Raw genomic sequence first — 13459 nt, 5'->3', positions numbered from 1 at the left:
TTTTTTTGTGTGTGTGTGTGTGTGTAAATCATACACCTTAAAAGTCCAAGGTTGATAATAACTGTTACATTAAGTAGATTTAATAAACGTCGTTCTAATTCTCGTTTTTTTGTTTTTTTTTTTCAGAAGATGAAGATCAGAAACACTGGCAGCCAATCAGAATCCATCCTGCTTTAAACAGCGCAAGCATTTAAAGCGACAGCGCTCTTTTTATTAATAAAGTGTTATCGGGTGCCAGTGTTGATGCTATGGTGTACGGTTTCATGGCGTTTTGTTTCTTCTCTAGAACACATTCACACCAAAGATGATAACTATATAGTAAAAAAAAAAACGTTCTAGATTTACCATAATTAATGAAATTTAAATAATTAAAAATGCTTATTTTTCAGCTCATTAACGATAAAAACAGCACTTAAAGTGACAGAAAGAAAAAAACTGCAGTACGCTTCTAATAAACGCTAATACAGTTATCGTTCTTGGTGTGAACACATCTTTATCCAGTGTAAAAATACTATAAAGATGCATTAATGATATTTACTGTAAACTATTATAATAATTTATTATAGGGTGAAAAGCTTAATAGTGTTTCTCTCTGTCTTAGCGAAGGTCAAGAGGAACGATCCCCCATCGAGTGAAACACATGGACACTGAAGTTTGGAGCATGTGTTAGTTCTCCATCAGAAGAAGTGATGAGCGCTGGACTCGTTCTGAGCAGCTCGTGTGTAAGTGCTGTCAAGACGAGACTATTTCAAGCACAATTACTCACTGGCATCACGTTTCAGTAAATTACAGGCAGACGTTTGAGTGATATTAATATTGGACAATATTCCTGACCACATGTCTACATCCTCCTCCGCATTAATACATCTTCTGACCGTGGGATTTGGAAAAGACATATTTTACTTTTCCAGAGGAATGAAGACGATGGAGAGCGAAGAGAAAAAAAAAACAGACATCCATGTCAACGTGTGTCGTGACATTTATTCCTAAACTACAGCGCTCTACAACACCTGGACAGGCCTGAGTTTACAAATACAGCCAATATTCAGAGATCATACAATGAAACTTCTCTAAGTAGAGGATCATGTGGAAATGAAAACACTCACGCTCACACAAACCAACAAATCACTCAAACAGAGTTAACAGGCCGTCTGCAAACACTCTACACAAGACGTCTCTGTGTGACTCCTGCTTTACTGCAGATCACGGCTCCAATATGATGCTCATAAACGTCTAATATCAGTCATGAGCAAGCAGTCGAGAGACTCCCTCCGGATTTGATCTAATTTTAAGCATAAAAAGGGGGAAATACGTTGTAAAACAAGTCATTATTTCTATAAAATTGATATTTAGTTCTATAAAAAGTTTTTGAACCGTTTTTTTGTATTTTTTAAGGTTTCTCTTCTGCTCACCAAGCATTTTTCGTTTTTTTCTGTGAATCTGTGTTAAAGTGTAATGTATTTTTGTGTTGCTCCGCTGTATTTTCAGCATCATTCCTCCAGTCTTCAGTGTCACATGATCTTCAGAAATCAGAATAATATGATGATTTACTGCTCAAGAAACATGAAGATTTTGAAAACAGCGGAGTAGATTTATTTTCTTGAAGATTTATTTATTTTTTTTATGAAAAGAACAGCATTTCTCTAAAATAGAAATCCTTTGAAACGTTTTTAATTTCTTTATCATTATTTTGATTAATTTAAAGCATCCTTGCAAAAAAAAAAAAAAAAAGTATAAATTTCTGTAATTTGTAAAGGTGTAAAATTATGTTAAAAAACCTATTTATTTCAGATAAATACTGATCTTTGGATACTGAATAAACATGTTTTAATTAGTTCTATAAATAATAATCAGAACTGTTTTTTGAGCAGTAAATCTGATTTAAACTGTAATAATATTTCACTATATTACTATTTTTGCAAATAAATGCATGCTTGGTGAGCAGAAGAGAATTCTTAAAAAAAAAAAAAAAATCAAACTGTTCAAGAACATTTGACTGGTTGTGTACTTTCTCTCCTAACACACACACACACACACACACACACACACACACACACACACACAGTGTGAGCGAATTCTCCCGCAGATGTGAGATCTCGGCTCGTTCTCAGCTAAATGAACTCCAGCAGCATATACACGCACCGCAGCGCTCTAGAATGACCCGGCATCCGTCTGTCTCGAGCAGATGTTACTGGGTGAAGCTCTGGTACTTGCACACATTAAAGACTGTACATAACACAGCATGTCTACTTGGCAAATGAACGAGGGAGGACAGTATGAAGCAGAATGTGTGTCCATGAGTTCAGAGTCCGTCTGCATCAGACGCGAGCGAGACGGAGACGATGATCACTGTATGATGCACATGGAGCTGCGCGGAGGGTTGACGGTTCGAGCCACAGACTCCTGACTGTAGTTCACGATGTCTGCTTTGACCACGTGCTGCAGAAACACAACACACACACACAAGAGAAAGAAGAAACGTTATCAACAACATGAAGTGTGTTAAACATCACATCACATCAAGGTTCCTCAAACTGAGCTTGTGAAGGAGCTGCAGGGGGTTTAGAAACTTAAGGAAAAGCTAATAATCAATTAGATCATAAAAATGTTACATTAAAACAAATCATTTTAAGTGAACCAAATAACACACTAACTGAAATTTTTTTTTATTTGTTTACCTGCATGTCATGTGATCATAGCCATCATCAGAGAACCTTGAACATACACATGTCATACTACTTAAAATCTCAGGGGTACTTCAAATAAAACTATATTAGAAAGAGGATCAGATAAAAATAAATAAAACAAAGTTGGTGAATTTGTGCATTTAAATGTGATCTGGGTATTTTACATTACATCACACAAAGCTCAGTTTGGGAAACCCTGGTGTAATGCATTTAATAATGCAGATTTAAAAGAAAAACACACCGAATATATATACGTACATTCTTTATCTTTGCTTTTTATAGAACAATATTTACATTTACATTTATTCATTTAGCAGACGCTTTTAGCCAATGCGAATATGTTAAATTTAATTCATCTTTTTAAAGTCTAAAATAAGTCAGATCAGAAAGTAATGTAAAAGTAATCTAAAAAGTAACCTTAAATAAGTAGCCTAGATTACATTAATAACTAAAATTTTCATCATGTAATGTGTAAAAAGTAATGGACTGACTACAATTGGTAAGTAATCCACCCAGCACTGGTAGTGCATCATACAATACAAGATAATAATCATGATTACTGAGCCACACGACTGATGCTACTCACACATAGAGCACACACTACAGAGCAACAAACACACTTCACATCTACACTAAACAATAAAGGGTTAGGAGTTTTTGATTGATCTACACAAAACAAAGAAAGAACACACACACTAGCATTAACTCACTCTCGCACTCACTCACACACTCACTCTGGCACGCACACACTCACTCTCGCACGCACTCACTCTAGCATTCACTCACTCTGGCACGCACTCAATCTCGCACGCACTCACTCACTCTAGCATTCACTCACTCTGGCACGCACGCACTCACTCTCGCACGCACTCACTCTCGCACGCACGCACTCACTCACTCTCGCTCGCACTCACTCTCGCGCACACTCTCTTGCACGCACACACGCACTCTAGCATTCACTCACTCTTGCACTCACTCACGCACTCACTCTCGCACGCACTCACTCACTCTCGCACGCACTCACTCACTCTCGCACCCACTCACTCTCGCACTCTCTCGCACTCACTCACTCTCGCTCGCACGCACGCACTCACTCTCGCACGCACTCTGCTGCACGCAACGCACTCACTCTCGCTCGCACGCACTCACTCACTCTCGCACACACTCACTCACTCTCGCTCGCACGCACTCACTCACTCACTCTCGCACACACTCACTCACTATCGCACGCACTCTGCTGCACGCAACGCACTCACTCTCGCTCGCACGCACTCACTCACTCACTCACTCTCGCACACACTCACTCACTCACTCTCGCTCGCACGCACTCACTCTCGCGCACACTCTCTTGCACGCACGCACGCACGCACTCTAGCACACACTCACTCTCGCACGCACGCACTCACTCACTCACTCTCGCACGCACGCACTCACACACTCTCGCACGCACTCACTCTCGCACGCACACACTCATGCACTCACGCACTCACTCACTCTCACACGCACGCACTCACACTCGCACGCACTCACTCACTCACTCTCGCTCGCACGCACTCACTCACTCACTCACTCTCGCACACACTCACTCACTCTCTCTCGCACGCACACACTCACTCACTCTCTCTCGCACGCACGCACGCACTCACTCTCGCGCACACTCTCTTGCACGCACGCACGCACTCTAGTATTCACTCACTCTTGCACTCACTCACACACTCACTCTGGCACGCACTCACTCTCGCACTCACTCACTCTCGCACGCACTCACTCACTCTCACACCCACTCACTCTCGCACTCTCTCGCACTCACTCACTCTCGCTCGCACGCACGCACTCACTCACTCTCGCACGCACTCTGCTGCACGCAACGCACTCACTCTCGCTCGCACGCACTCACTCACTCACTCTTGCACGCACTCACTCACTCACTCTTGCACACACTCACTCACTCACTCACTCTCGCACGCACGCACTCACTCACTCTCGCACACACTCACTCACTCACTCTCGCTCGCACGCACGCACTCACTCTCGCGCACACTCTCTTGCACGCACGCACTCTAGCACACACTCTAGCACACACTCTCGCACGCACGCACTCACTCACTCTCGCACGCACTCTCTCGCACGCACACACTCATGCACTCATGCACTCACGCACTCACTCTCGCACTCACTCACTCACTCACTCTCGCACGCACGCACTCACTCTCGCACGCACTCATTCACACACACACTCTGTCACTCACTCACTCACTCAGACTGTTATTGGACAGAGCAGATTTTGCTCTGATTGGTCTCTTGTCTGATTGGTCCCTCATCCTGAGGATAGTCCACCAACTCCGCTTTGACAATACGCTACATACACACACACACACACACAGACAATGGAAACAGAGAAATTGAGAAAAACAGAAGAGTAAAATGAGGTTACATGCATTAGATAAAGAAAAAAATGAAGATGATTTACAGATATAAGAGAATGTGTTTAAATGTGTAATAGCTGAACACAAACACACACAGTGTCAGATGTGAACTGATCGAAGTCTTAGTATGAATGTGTTTGAACAGAGGTGGAGTAAAGAGAAACAAACACAGATCATAGTCACCTGTGACTGCTCCATCTCAGCCTTATTCAGCTTTATGCCTAAAATCTCAGCTGCCAGCCTCTGGAAACACAGAAACACCTGCAAACACACCGAATAAACACTGACACGCAGCAGAACACCACAGAGAACCGCTCACATGTCCAACCCAGTCTCAGGAGAAGACATTTGTGCAATGTGGCAAAATCATGAGATTTCACAACTGTACAAAAACAAGCCAAGTCTAAACCTAACCATAAGACCAGAAACACACTTAACACAAGTATTAAAAACAGTCAGAATTGTTATATAAAAAGTAATAAGTACCTTTTTATATTTATATTCTGTTTATTATTATTTTTATATATTTGTTTGTGTGTGTATATAAATACATGTAAATACACGTTTATGTGTTTGTGTGTTACTCACAGAGTCTCCCGTCTTCGCAGACACAAACTGACTGACCAGTCCATTTTCCTGACAGAATCGCTGATGTTTCTCCATCTTCACTGTCCGCATGTGCTCCAGATCAACTGCACACACACACACACACACACACACACACACACACACACACACAGTAGTTGAGTGGCTCTGAATTCTGCTGGTTTGACTGGAATCACTGATATACACCTCTGGCCGACACACCACAGTAAAACCCAATCATCACGTCTGATTCTGTCTGCTGGCATGTAAATCAGAACGATGTGTTATTTCAACAAGCTGATTTTATGAGTTATTTGTGTCTCACACTGAAAACAATATTCAGCTGAGCTTCTGATCCACAGAACAATGACAGTCATCTGGAGTCTGAACAGAAGTGTTCTGAGCTGCTTTCACACACCTGCACACACAGGATACCAGACCTGAGGGCACACACACACACACACACACACACACGTGTCCTGTGATCACGCTGCTCAGCGTCATGTGTGATCCAGCATCACTGTCAGCAGGACTGTGATTCAGTGAGAGCTCAACAATGGTGCTGTGACACAGTGTGTGTGTGTATGTGTGTGTGTGTGTGTGAGGTCACTGCGGGGTCACGCACAGGTCAGGGCACAGGGGTCACGCAGGAGATTCACCCCAGCTCCATTTACACTGCTCTTACAGACACACACCTGTATTTGTGTGTGTGTGTGTGTGTGTGTGTCATATTTCACCATCTCTGAATAACCAAACAACCAGAACCAGCTCAGTGGTAATAATAAATAATTCTGATATAATAATAATAATAATAATAATAATAATAATAAATAATTTAGAAAAATGAAATCTTTTTTCAATCCTATATTAAATTGCAATTGTCATTTTACAAAAACTGAACTGAACTTTAAAATGAAATCATTATTACTACTATTATTATTAAATGCTTTTATTTTACAGTGAATGTTTCTTATTTCAAGATATTATATTAGTAATAATTAGAGCAAATTAATCACTTTTTTGGCCAAATTCCTCTGCAAATTGGAGCTTTTGAAATCTTATTTTAAAATATGTTTTTATCAGGAGAAACCCAGTTGGATCTGTTCCCCAGACAGCAGCGTTGTCTCCGGGACGGCCGTGTGCTCGTGTGCGGATCACTTTCACGTCACAGGATCTCAGTGACAGGCCTCATTCATTACCAGCACAAGCCCTGAACAGAAATATTTAGCTAAAAGCTATTGTTACCAAATATAGCGTTCAGATCCCCAGAACAGAGTTATTGTAGATCTCTGCTTACATCCTGAAGAACAGAGCAGTGTTATTCTGCTCCGAGCTGAGCGTCACGGTGAGACACACACACACACACACACACACACACACTCTCCTCCAGGGGCCGGCTGGAATCAGGGGCCACTTCTCTGCTCTCATCTAATCTAAAGCAGCGGCTCGTCTCTCTGTCAGACAGATCCAGAGGAGGCTCAAGATACTGAGAGACCGATGGCTGCTCCTGCCCTGTTTACCTGGAGCCCTGCACACACACACACACACACACACACACTCACACACCACATCACAGCTTACAGGCATCGGAGCCCCCACAGAAGAGAGAGGGGCGGGGTCAGCAGAGCTCATTAACATTTAAAGGGACATGCACCATAACGGCTCACAGTGAACAGAGCTGTTTTAACACTATCACTGAAACATTTTAACCAAAGCATGTTACAGACTTTTCATTACGACCCTGAAGAATCATATCAACTTGTGGAAAATGGGCATCCAGTGACTCCTTTAAAGTAGATCCATTGTCATGAATGTCAGCATTTCTGTCTTGTTTTCCAGTACAAATATCTAAACATTCTTGAAATCAAGTTACACTTAGCTAAGTGATGACAAAAGATATGAACAAAAACAGAAATACTAAAGAAAAGCACAACTTTCTGCAGAGCATGAGCTACAATATCCTCAAAAGCATGTTGAACTGATGTAAACCAGAAGTAGAGCTCAAGACTAATTTATTCTGGGGATGTTCCGAGCTGATCTCAAGTATCAGAGCTGATAGAGTATTCTTTTTAATTATCGGTATCATAAGCTGATCCTTATTTTAAGTCAGCTGTAATGCTGGTGTCATACAGGAGGTGTCAGTATTCTCCTTCCAGTAGATTTGCCAACCACCATTAAAACCAAAAGAAGAAAAGCAGGACCAGTGAGGTCTGTTCTAGTGCGTCACACACCTTTAACCTTCTGTCTTCAGTGTATCTGATGCACACTTCGGTAAGGATTACAGTCACACACACACACACACACACACACACACACACACGTGACGTCAGTGGCAGCTCTGGACATTTAACAGAGACTGACTTGACTCAAACACATTAGAGAGCATGAGCAGAGTTTACCGTCCACTCTTCTCCATTAGCAGGACAGCAGGCGAGTGAGAGGTCAAAGGTCAACGCCCGCTGATGTGCGACGCTAAGTGACTGTAAACACAGGAGCGTCGGTTCACGTCAACACTCGGGAGCTGTGATCTAGTGCAGATCCACACGAAGCCATTACAGGAGGAGAGTGTGTGTGTGTGTGTGTGTGTGTGTGTGTGTGAGAGAGAGAGACTCATACAGCTTTATGGATCCTCAGGCGTGTTGAAAGCCAACAAAAGCCCCAGTGCTGAAGAGGCCACACAAGACGCTCACACACACAGTATCAGACACACACTTTCCTTCTGTACTGGTATAGACACACACACACACACACACACATACACGCGTGTGTGAGGCGTAATGGCCCGTGATGTACCACACAGGCTGGTCTCAGCAGCACCATGTGCACCAATATTTACCCAACGACTCAAGCGGCACATGGAGAACTTTCCACACACACATGTCACTGAAAGAGATCACATGACCCTGATCCTGAGCTCTGATTGGTGCTCTGACTCGAGTCATCTGACTGCTGAATGCTACAACAAACATCAGCACACACACAGATACATGTTACACACACACACACACACACACACACACACACACACGTTACAAGTGCACACACACACAGTGTAGTGTTGTGGTCAGATTGTGTTTTATCATAGACGCTAGTAGTAGTTTATTTCAGAGAACAGGTGAAATGGCTTTCAGTGCTGAATCTGTGTAGCAGGTTTGAGCCGAACACAACAGCAGGGTTAAACTAGAGCTCGCTCAATCTTTCCTCTCTGAAGAGGTCCACATGCAGTCATACTGAAACACCATTACAGTTATGTTATGTTTGCAGGAAGCACAGATTCACTTGAATCGTTACGTTGATACATACAATAAAATTGAATAACATTCTGTCAGTTTAATACGAGCGAGAGATCTGTGCTGAAACGGCTTTATTCTGATCCTCAGATCGATGATGTGTGTGTGTGTTATGAGTGTGTGTGATAGATGGGGGGGTTTAATCAGAGAATGTATGATTCTGACCTGTGACCTCTGAGCGCCTCTGCTGACCCCTGTGTGTGTGTGTGCGCAGATTAAACATGACCAGTGCTGTGATGAAGTGCTGGAGCTGTTTGTGTGTTTCTTCAGGATGCCGTTCATGGGTTTAAGAGCTTGTAAATGATCCGCTGCTCTTCTGATCATGAGCAGACTCAAACCTCTTTCTTTCGTCTAGGACGCTGTGTGTGTCTCTCTCTCAGTCTTTTGGGAATCGTCTGCAGAGAAAGTGAGCACTGTTTTTCTTTCTTCTCTTTTTGTTTTAGTTGTTAAGCTTGTGTGTGTGTGTGTGTGTGTGTGTATATGTGTGTGTGTGTGTGTGTGTGTGTAGACCTACATGTTCCCATGAAGATGAAGAGTTGAGGGCAGACCTCACAAATATAGATTCATTTTTATAGCGGTCTCACACACACACACACACACACACGCACACACACACGCACACACAGTATAATGATGATTCTATTTAAATTCTAAAATGTAATGATTATTTACTGTTGTACAATAAAATAATTGATCACTGTACAGTATTTATTTTTAATCAAAGGTGGTACAACAATAACCAGGATGTAGACTGTATTCAAACATGGACGTAATGTCTGTGATGTCACCCACAGGTTTCAGAAGAGAGTTTTTGAAACCAAAAGTGGGCGGAGCGTCACCGCACGTCACTCTGGGGTGACCAAAAATGGGTAAAAAGGCGGGAGCTGGTGCTGAAGCCACGCCCACCTAGCGTGACGGCAGTGTCAACAGCGGAAAACCACCTGTCACTCAAGTGGCCACGCCCTTAATTATGCAGAACTTTAAGGCTTCATATAATTTAAACGGATGAGTTATAAAAAAATTCACCCTCCTACAGTTGTCATGAAGGGCAAAATTAGCAATATAGACCAAAATCTTTTTTTGCACCAGGCTGTAAACGTTTTTTTCTGCTGTAAAGTTGGGCATTTTAACATGAGGAGTGTATGGGAGTGACCCCCTTCTGCACCAGCCTCAAGCGGCCAGTCGATGAAATACAGCTTTAGTCACTTCTGTGTGGGCTTCACGAGAGAGAGAGAGAGGCTGACGCATGGTCTGTACGTCTGTGAGTGTGTGTGTGTGTGTGTGTGTGTGTGTGTGTGTGTGTGGGTCTGTGAGTGTGTGAGTGTTTGTGTGTGTGTGTGTGTGTGTGAGTGTGTGTGTGAGTGTGTGTGTGTGTGTGTGTGTGTGTGTCTGTGTGTGAGTGTGTGTGTGTGTGTGTGTGTGTGTGTACTCACTCTTGTTCCCGATCAGTGATATCGCCGGCTGTGTGTCAGACTCTTCGTTGGCTTTTCTCACCATGTTCAGCCAATCTTCAAGATTCTCAAAGCTCTGAGAATTAGTGATGTCATAGACCAGGAGCACACCCTGCTCACACACACACACACACACACACATTAACATCATCACCTGGGTTTCATCACAAGACATTTAGCAGAATTACACAAACACACACACACACCTTCCCAAAAGCAGCAAATGTGTGTGAGCAGCAGGTGGCGCTAGAACCTGAATGTGTGTGTGTGTGTGTGTGTGTGTCTGTGTTTGTTGTTACCTGCTCTCTGTCTGTGTGTGTGTGTGTGTGTGTGTGTGTTTGTGTGAGTATCTTTGTTTGTTGTTACCTGCTCTCTGTCTGTGTGTGTGTGTGTGTGTGTGTGTGTGTGTGTGTGTGAGTGAGTGTGTGTCACCTGTGCTCCGTAGATGTACTTGTCGAGCATCTTTCCTCCAATCGTCTGTCCTCCGATGTCCCACACCTGCAGCGTCACGTTCAGGTTTCCTTCGACACGAGTGAAACAGGATTAAAGCTGAACTCATCATCATCATCATCAGTGCTGAACTAATCCTGCTCTGAACACCATCTTCTCTTTAACATCCCGGTCACGACTCCAAGAGGAAGTTTAAATCTTACAGTTAAACACTATATAAAACAATCAAAGTGTCAGTAACACTTTATGTTGTTCAAATCAAGTTCTTAGCAATGCATTTTACTAATCAAAAATGAAGTTTTTATTTATTTACAGTAGGAGATTTACTAAATACCTTCATGAACATGATCTTTACTTAATATCCTAATAAAAGAGAAATGTATAATTTTGAGTTTTTGTGTATCCTGTGCTACTGTGTGATCATATAGAATGTAATATAATAATATATGACGATGATAGATGATGAAACTGTAAACAGAATAGTTTCTGTCCAGTCACTGAAGCTCCGAGCGTTCCAGTCAGTAGAGTCAGACTATACAGTCATGTGTAGATACTGCGGTTCACGCGCTTCTGTAAAGATGGGTTCTTTATTTATTCTACAGTTCAGTCTTGACGGTAAGAGACGAGCTGCTTCTGAATGTGCTGACGCTCAGAACACATCCAGAACATCACAAGATCAAACACAGACTGGTCTGGATTGGGCACTTATTATTATAGAAAGTAAATTCTGCTTGTGTGTGTGTGGGGGGGTGTGTGTGTGTGTGTGTGTGTCTAACCTGGCAGGGTGATTCTCTTGAGGAAGAAGTCCAGTCCTATTGTTTGTTTATACTGTTTCCCAAAAGCCTCTTGTGCAAATCGGATGGCCAGAGAAGTCTGAAAACACACACACACACACACACACACATTAGAACAGTTGAAATCGAATGACATTGTTCTAAGCTCCGCCTCCCCTCTGGTTATAAAGGGAGGGGAGTGGCTAAAGGATGAGAACATCTTTGATTGACAGGTGTTTCACACAGAGTGCCACAGCCAATCAGATCGTGTCTGTGTGCTGTGAGAGACGGCCCAGATTCCCATCACCACACACACACACACACACACACACACACACTGTGGTCAGGTTGGTGTGCTGATGATGGCTGTAAGTTTAACAGACAGCACTCTTCACAGTGAGACCAGCAGCAGATTCACTCACTACCCACAGACTTCAGCTTGTCATCTTAAGATTTCATTCAGTGCAACCCAACACAGTTAAACAATAAGAAATAACAGCATATTATCTAACCACTGTATAAAGTCAGGCTCATAATTCTAGTCTGATTTTGTCATCATATTAGAGTTGTAGGTTTGTCCAGAGAGGATTGTGGAGTCCTCTTTTTACCAGAAATCAGAAAACAAACACATTTCACCATGTTTTTAGGAGTAAACTGTAGTAGAAATCCTTGTGAAAGATATAAGAAAACACCTCCAGAATACAGAGAGGAGTAACACTGAGAAGTTTGGTGTTTGTAAGAGAATAAACTCTGTAAAGATTGAGATCTACAGACACAAACAGAGTAGCATACAGTGTGGTATTTCATTAGGCTATAATAACATGTCTGATTCGTGTTTATTGGTGTATATATCCATTAATGTGAAGGCTATTTGCATGTAATCCTCCGTGTGTTCATTAAGCGAGTGTGTTGTGCAGCAGGACTGAATCTGATCTGCTGATGATTGTGATCAGATGATAAGAGTTCTCCTGGATCTGTACCTTCCCGGATGCTCCGTCTCCCAGCAGCACGATCTTCAGCTGCCGCTCCTGGATCTCCTCCTCAGAGTCCGACATCCCTCGCAGATCACGACACACACACGCGGTCACGAACCGAACTCACGCCGTTAATCACGGAGAAGCGGAGATTTAAGAGCAGCGCGATGATAATCTGATCACGATCCGCTCGCCGCCATCTTTCCTCGGAGCGAACCAACACACCTTCATCAACGCCACCGCGAGCCGAGCTCCAACACGAGGTTCAACCGCTGTGTGACGTCACCGTCTCACAAATATCCAGCTAAACTCAGCAGTTATCAGTTTACTGTTTAATTCTGGAGCGAGCGCGATTTACTGTGTTTGTGTGAACAGCGCACCCTCGATGCGCAGGAGTGGACTCGTCCTCCGTGACGCTTCCCTGTCGCCATGGACACAGAGAGCGCGCGCGCGCGCGAGGGAGATGGGCGGGGGGTTAAACAAAGCCTATTTTAACATTAAATCAAAGATTTACAACAACATTGTTGTTTTATCAATTAAAATAAAATTAAAACTCCATCATCAATAACACATAAAACTTAAATAATACCCCAAATAAATAAAAAACACATTCATAAACACACACACACACACACACACACACACATTTAGTATACATGTATAATATAATAATTATTTTATTCTGTTCGTGCAATAATCAATGCTTTGACAATACTGTGCAAGTCAAGGCAATAAAGCTCACTTGAACTGAATTGAAACGAGAGATGATATTTGTTCTATTGCTCTAAAAGCATAGCCTTCATGCATGTATTATTTATTTATT

At 42.6% G+C, this 13459-nt stretch overlaps 1 protein-coding gene across 2 annotated transcripts; it reads right to left on the bottom strand.

The window, feature by feature from the left end:
- Positions 1-1863: 1863 nt before the first annotated feature.
- Positions 1864-13031, bottom strand: LOC113114418 (ras-related protein Rab-28). 2 transcript variants are annotated; one of them, XM_026281354.1, is made up of 8 exons: positions 12643-13031; positions 11666-11762; positions 10872-10960; positions 10422-10551; positions 5702-5805; positions 5297-5374; positions 4945-5045; positions 1864-2439 (listed from the first exon to the last, which is right to left on the bottom strand). In XM_026281354.1, the coding sequence occupies exons 1-7, from the start codon at positions 12715-12717 to the stop codon at positions 4953-4955; spliced, it is 666 nt and encodes a 221-aa protein (XP_026137139.1). In that variant the 5' UTR covers positions 12718-13031; the 3' UTR covers positions 1864-2439; positions 4945-4952. The 2 variants fall into 2 exon arrangements, with proteins under 2 accessions (XP_026137139.1, XP_026137138.1); XM_026281353.1 differs by lacking the exon at positions 4945-5045 and having other exon boundaries at positions 1869-2439; positions 12643-13025.
- Positions 13032-13459: the final 428 nt, after the last annotated feature.

This window comes from Carassius auratus, chromosome 14 (genome assembly GCF_003368295.1).
Source record: "Carassius auratus strain Wakin chromosome 14, ASM336829v1, whole genome shotgun sequence".
NCBI lineage: Eukaryota > Metazoa > Chordata > Actinopteri > Cypriniformes > Cyprinidae > Carassius > Carassius auratus.
The sequence above is the reverse complement of the archived record's forward strand: the minus strand, read 5'-3'. Positions and strand labels throughout refer to the sequence as shown.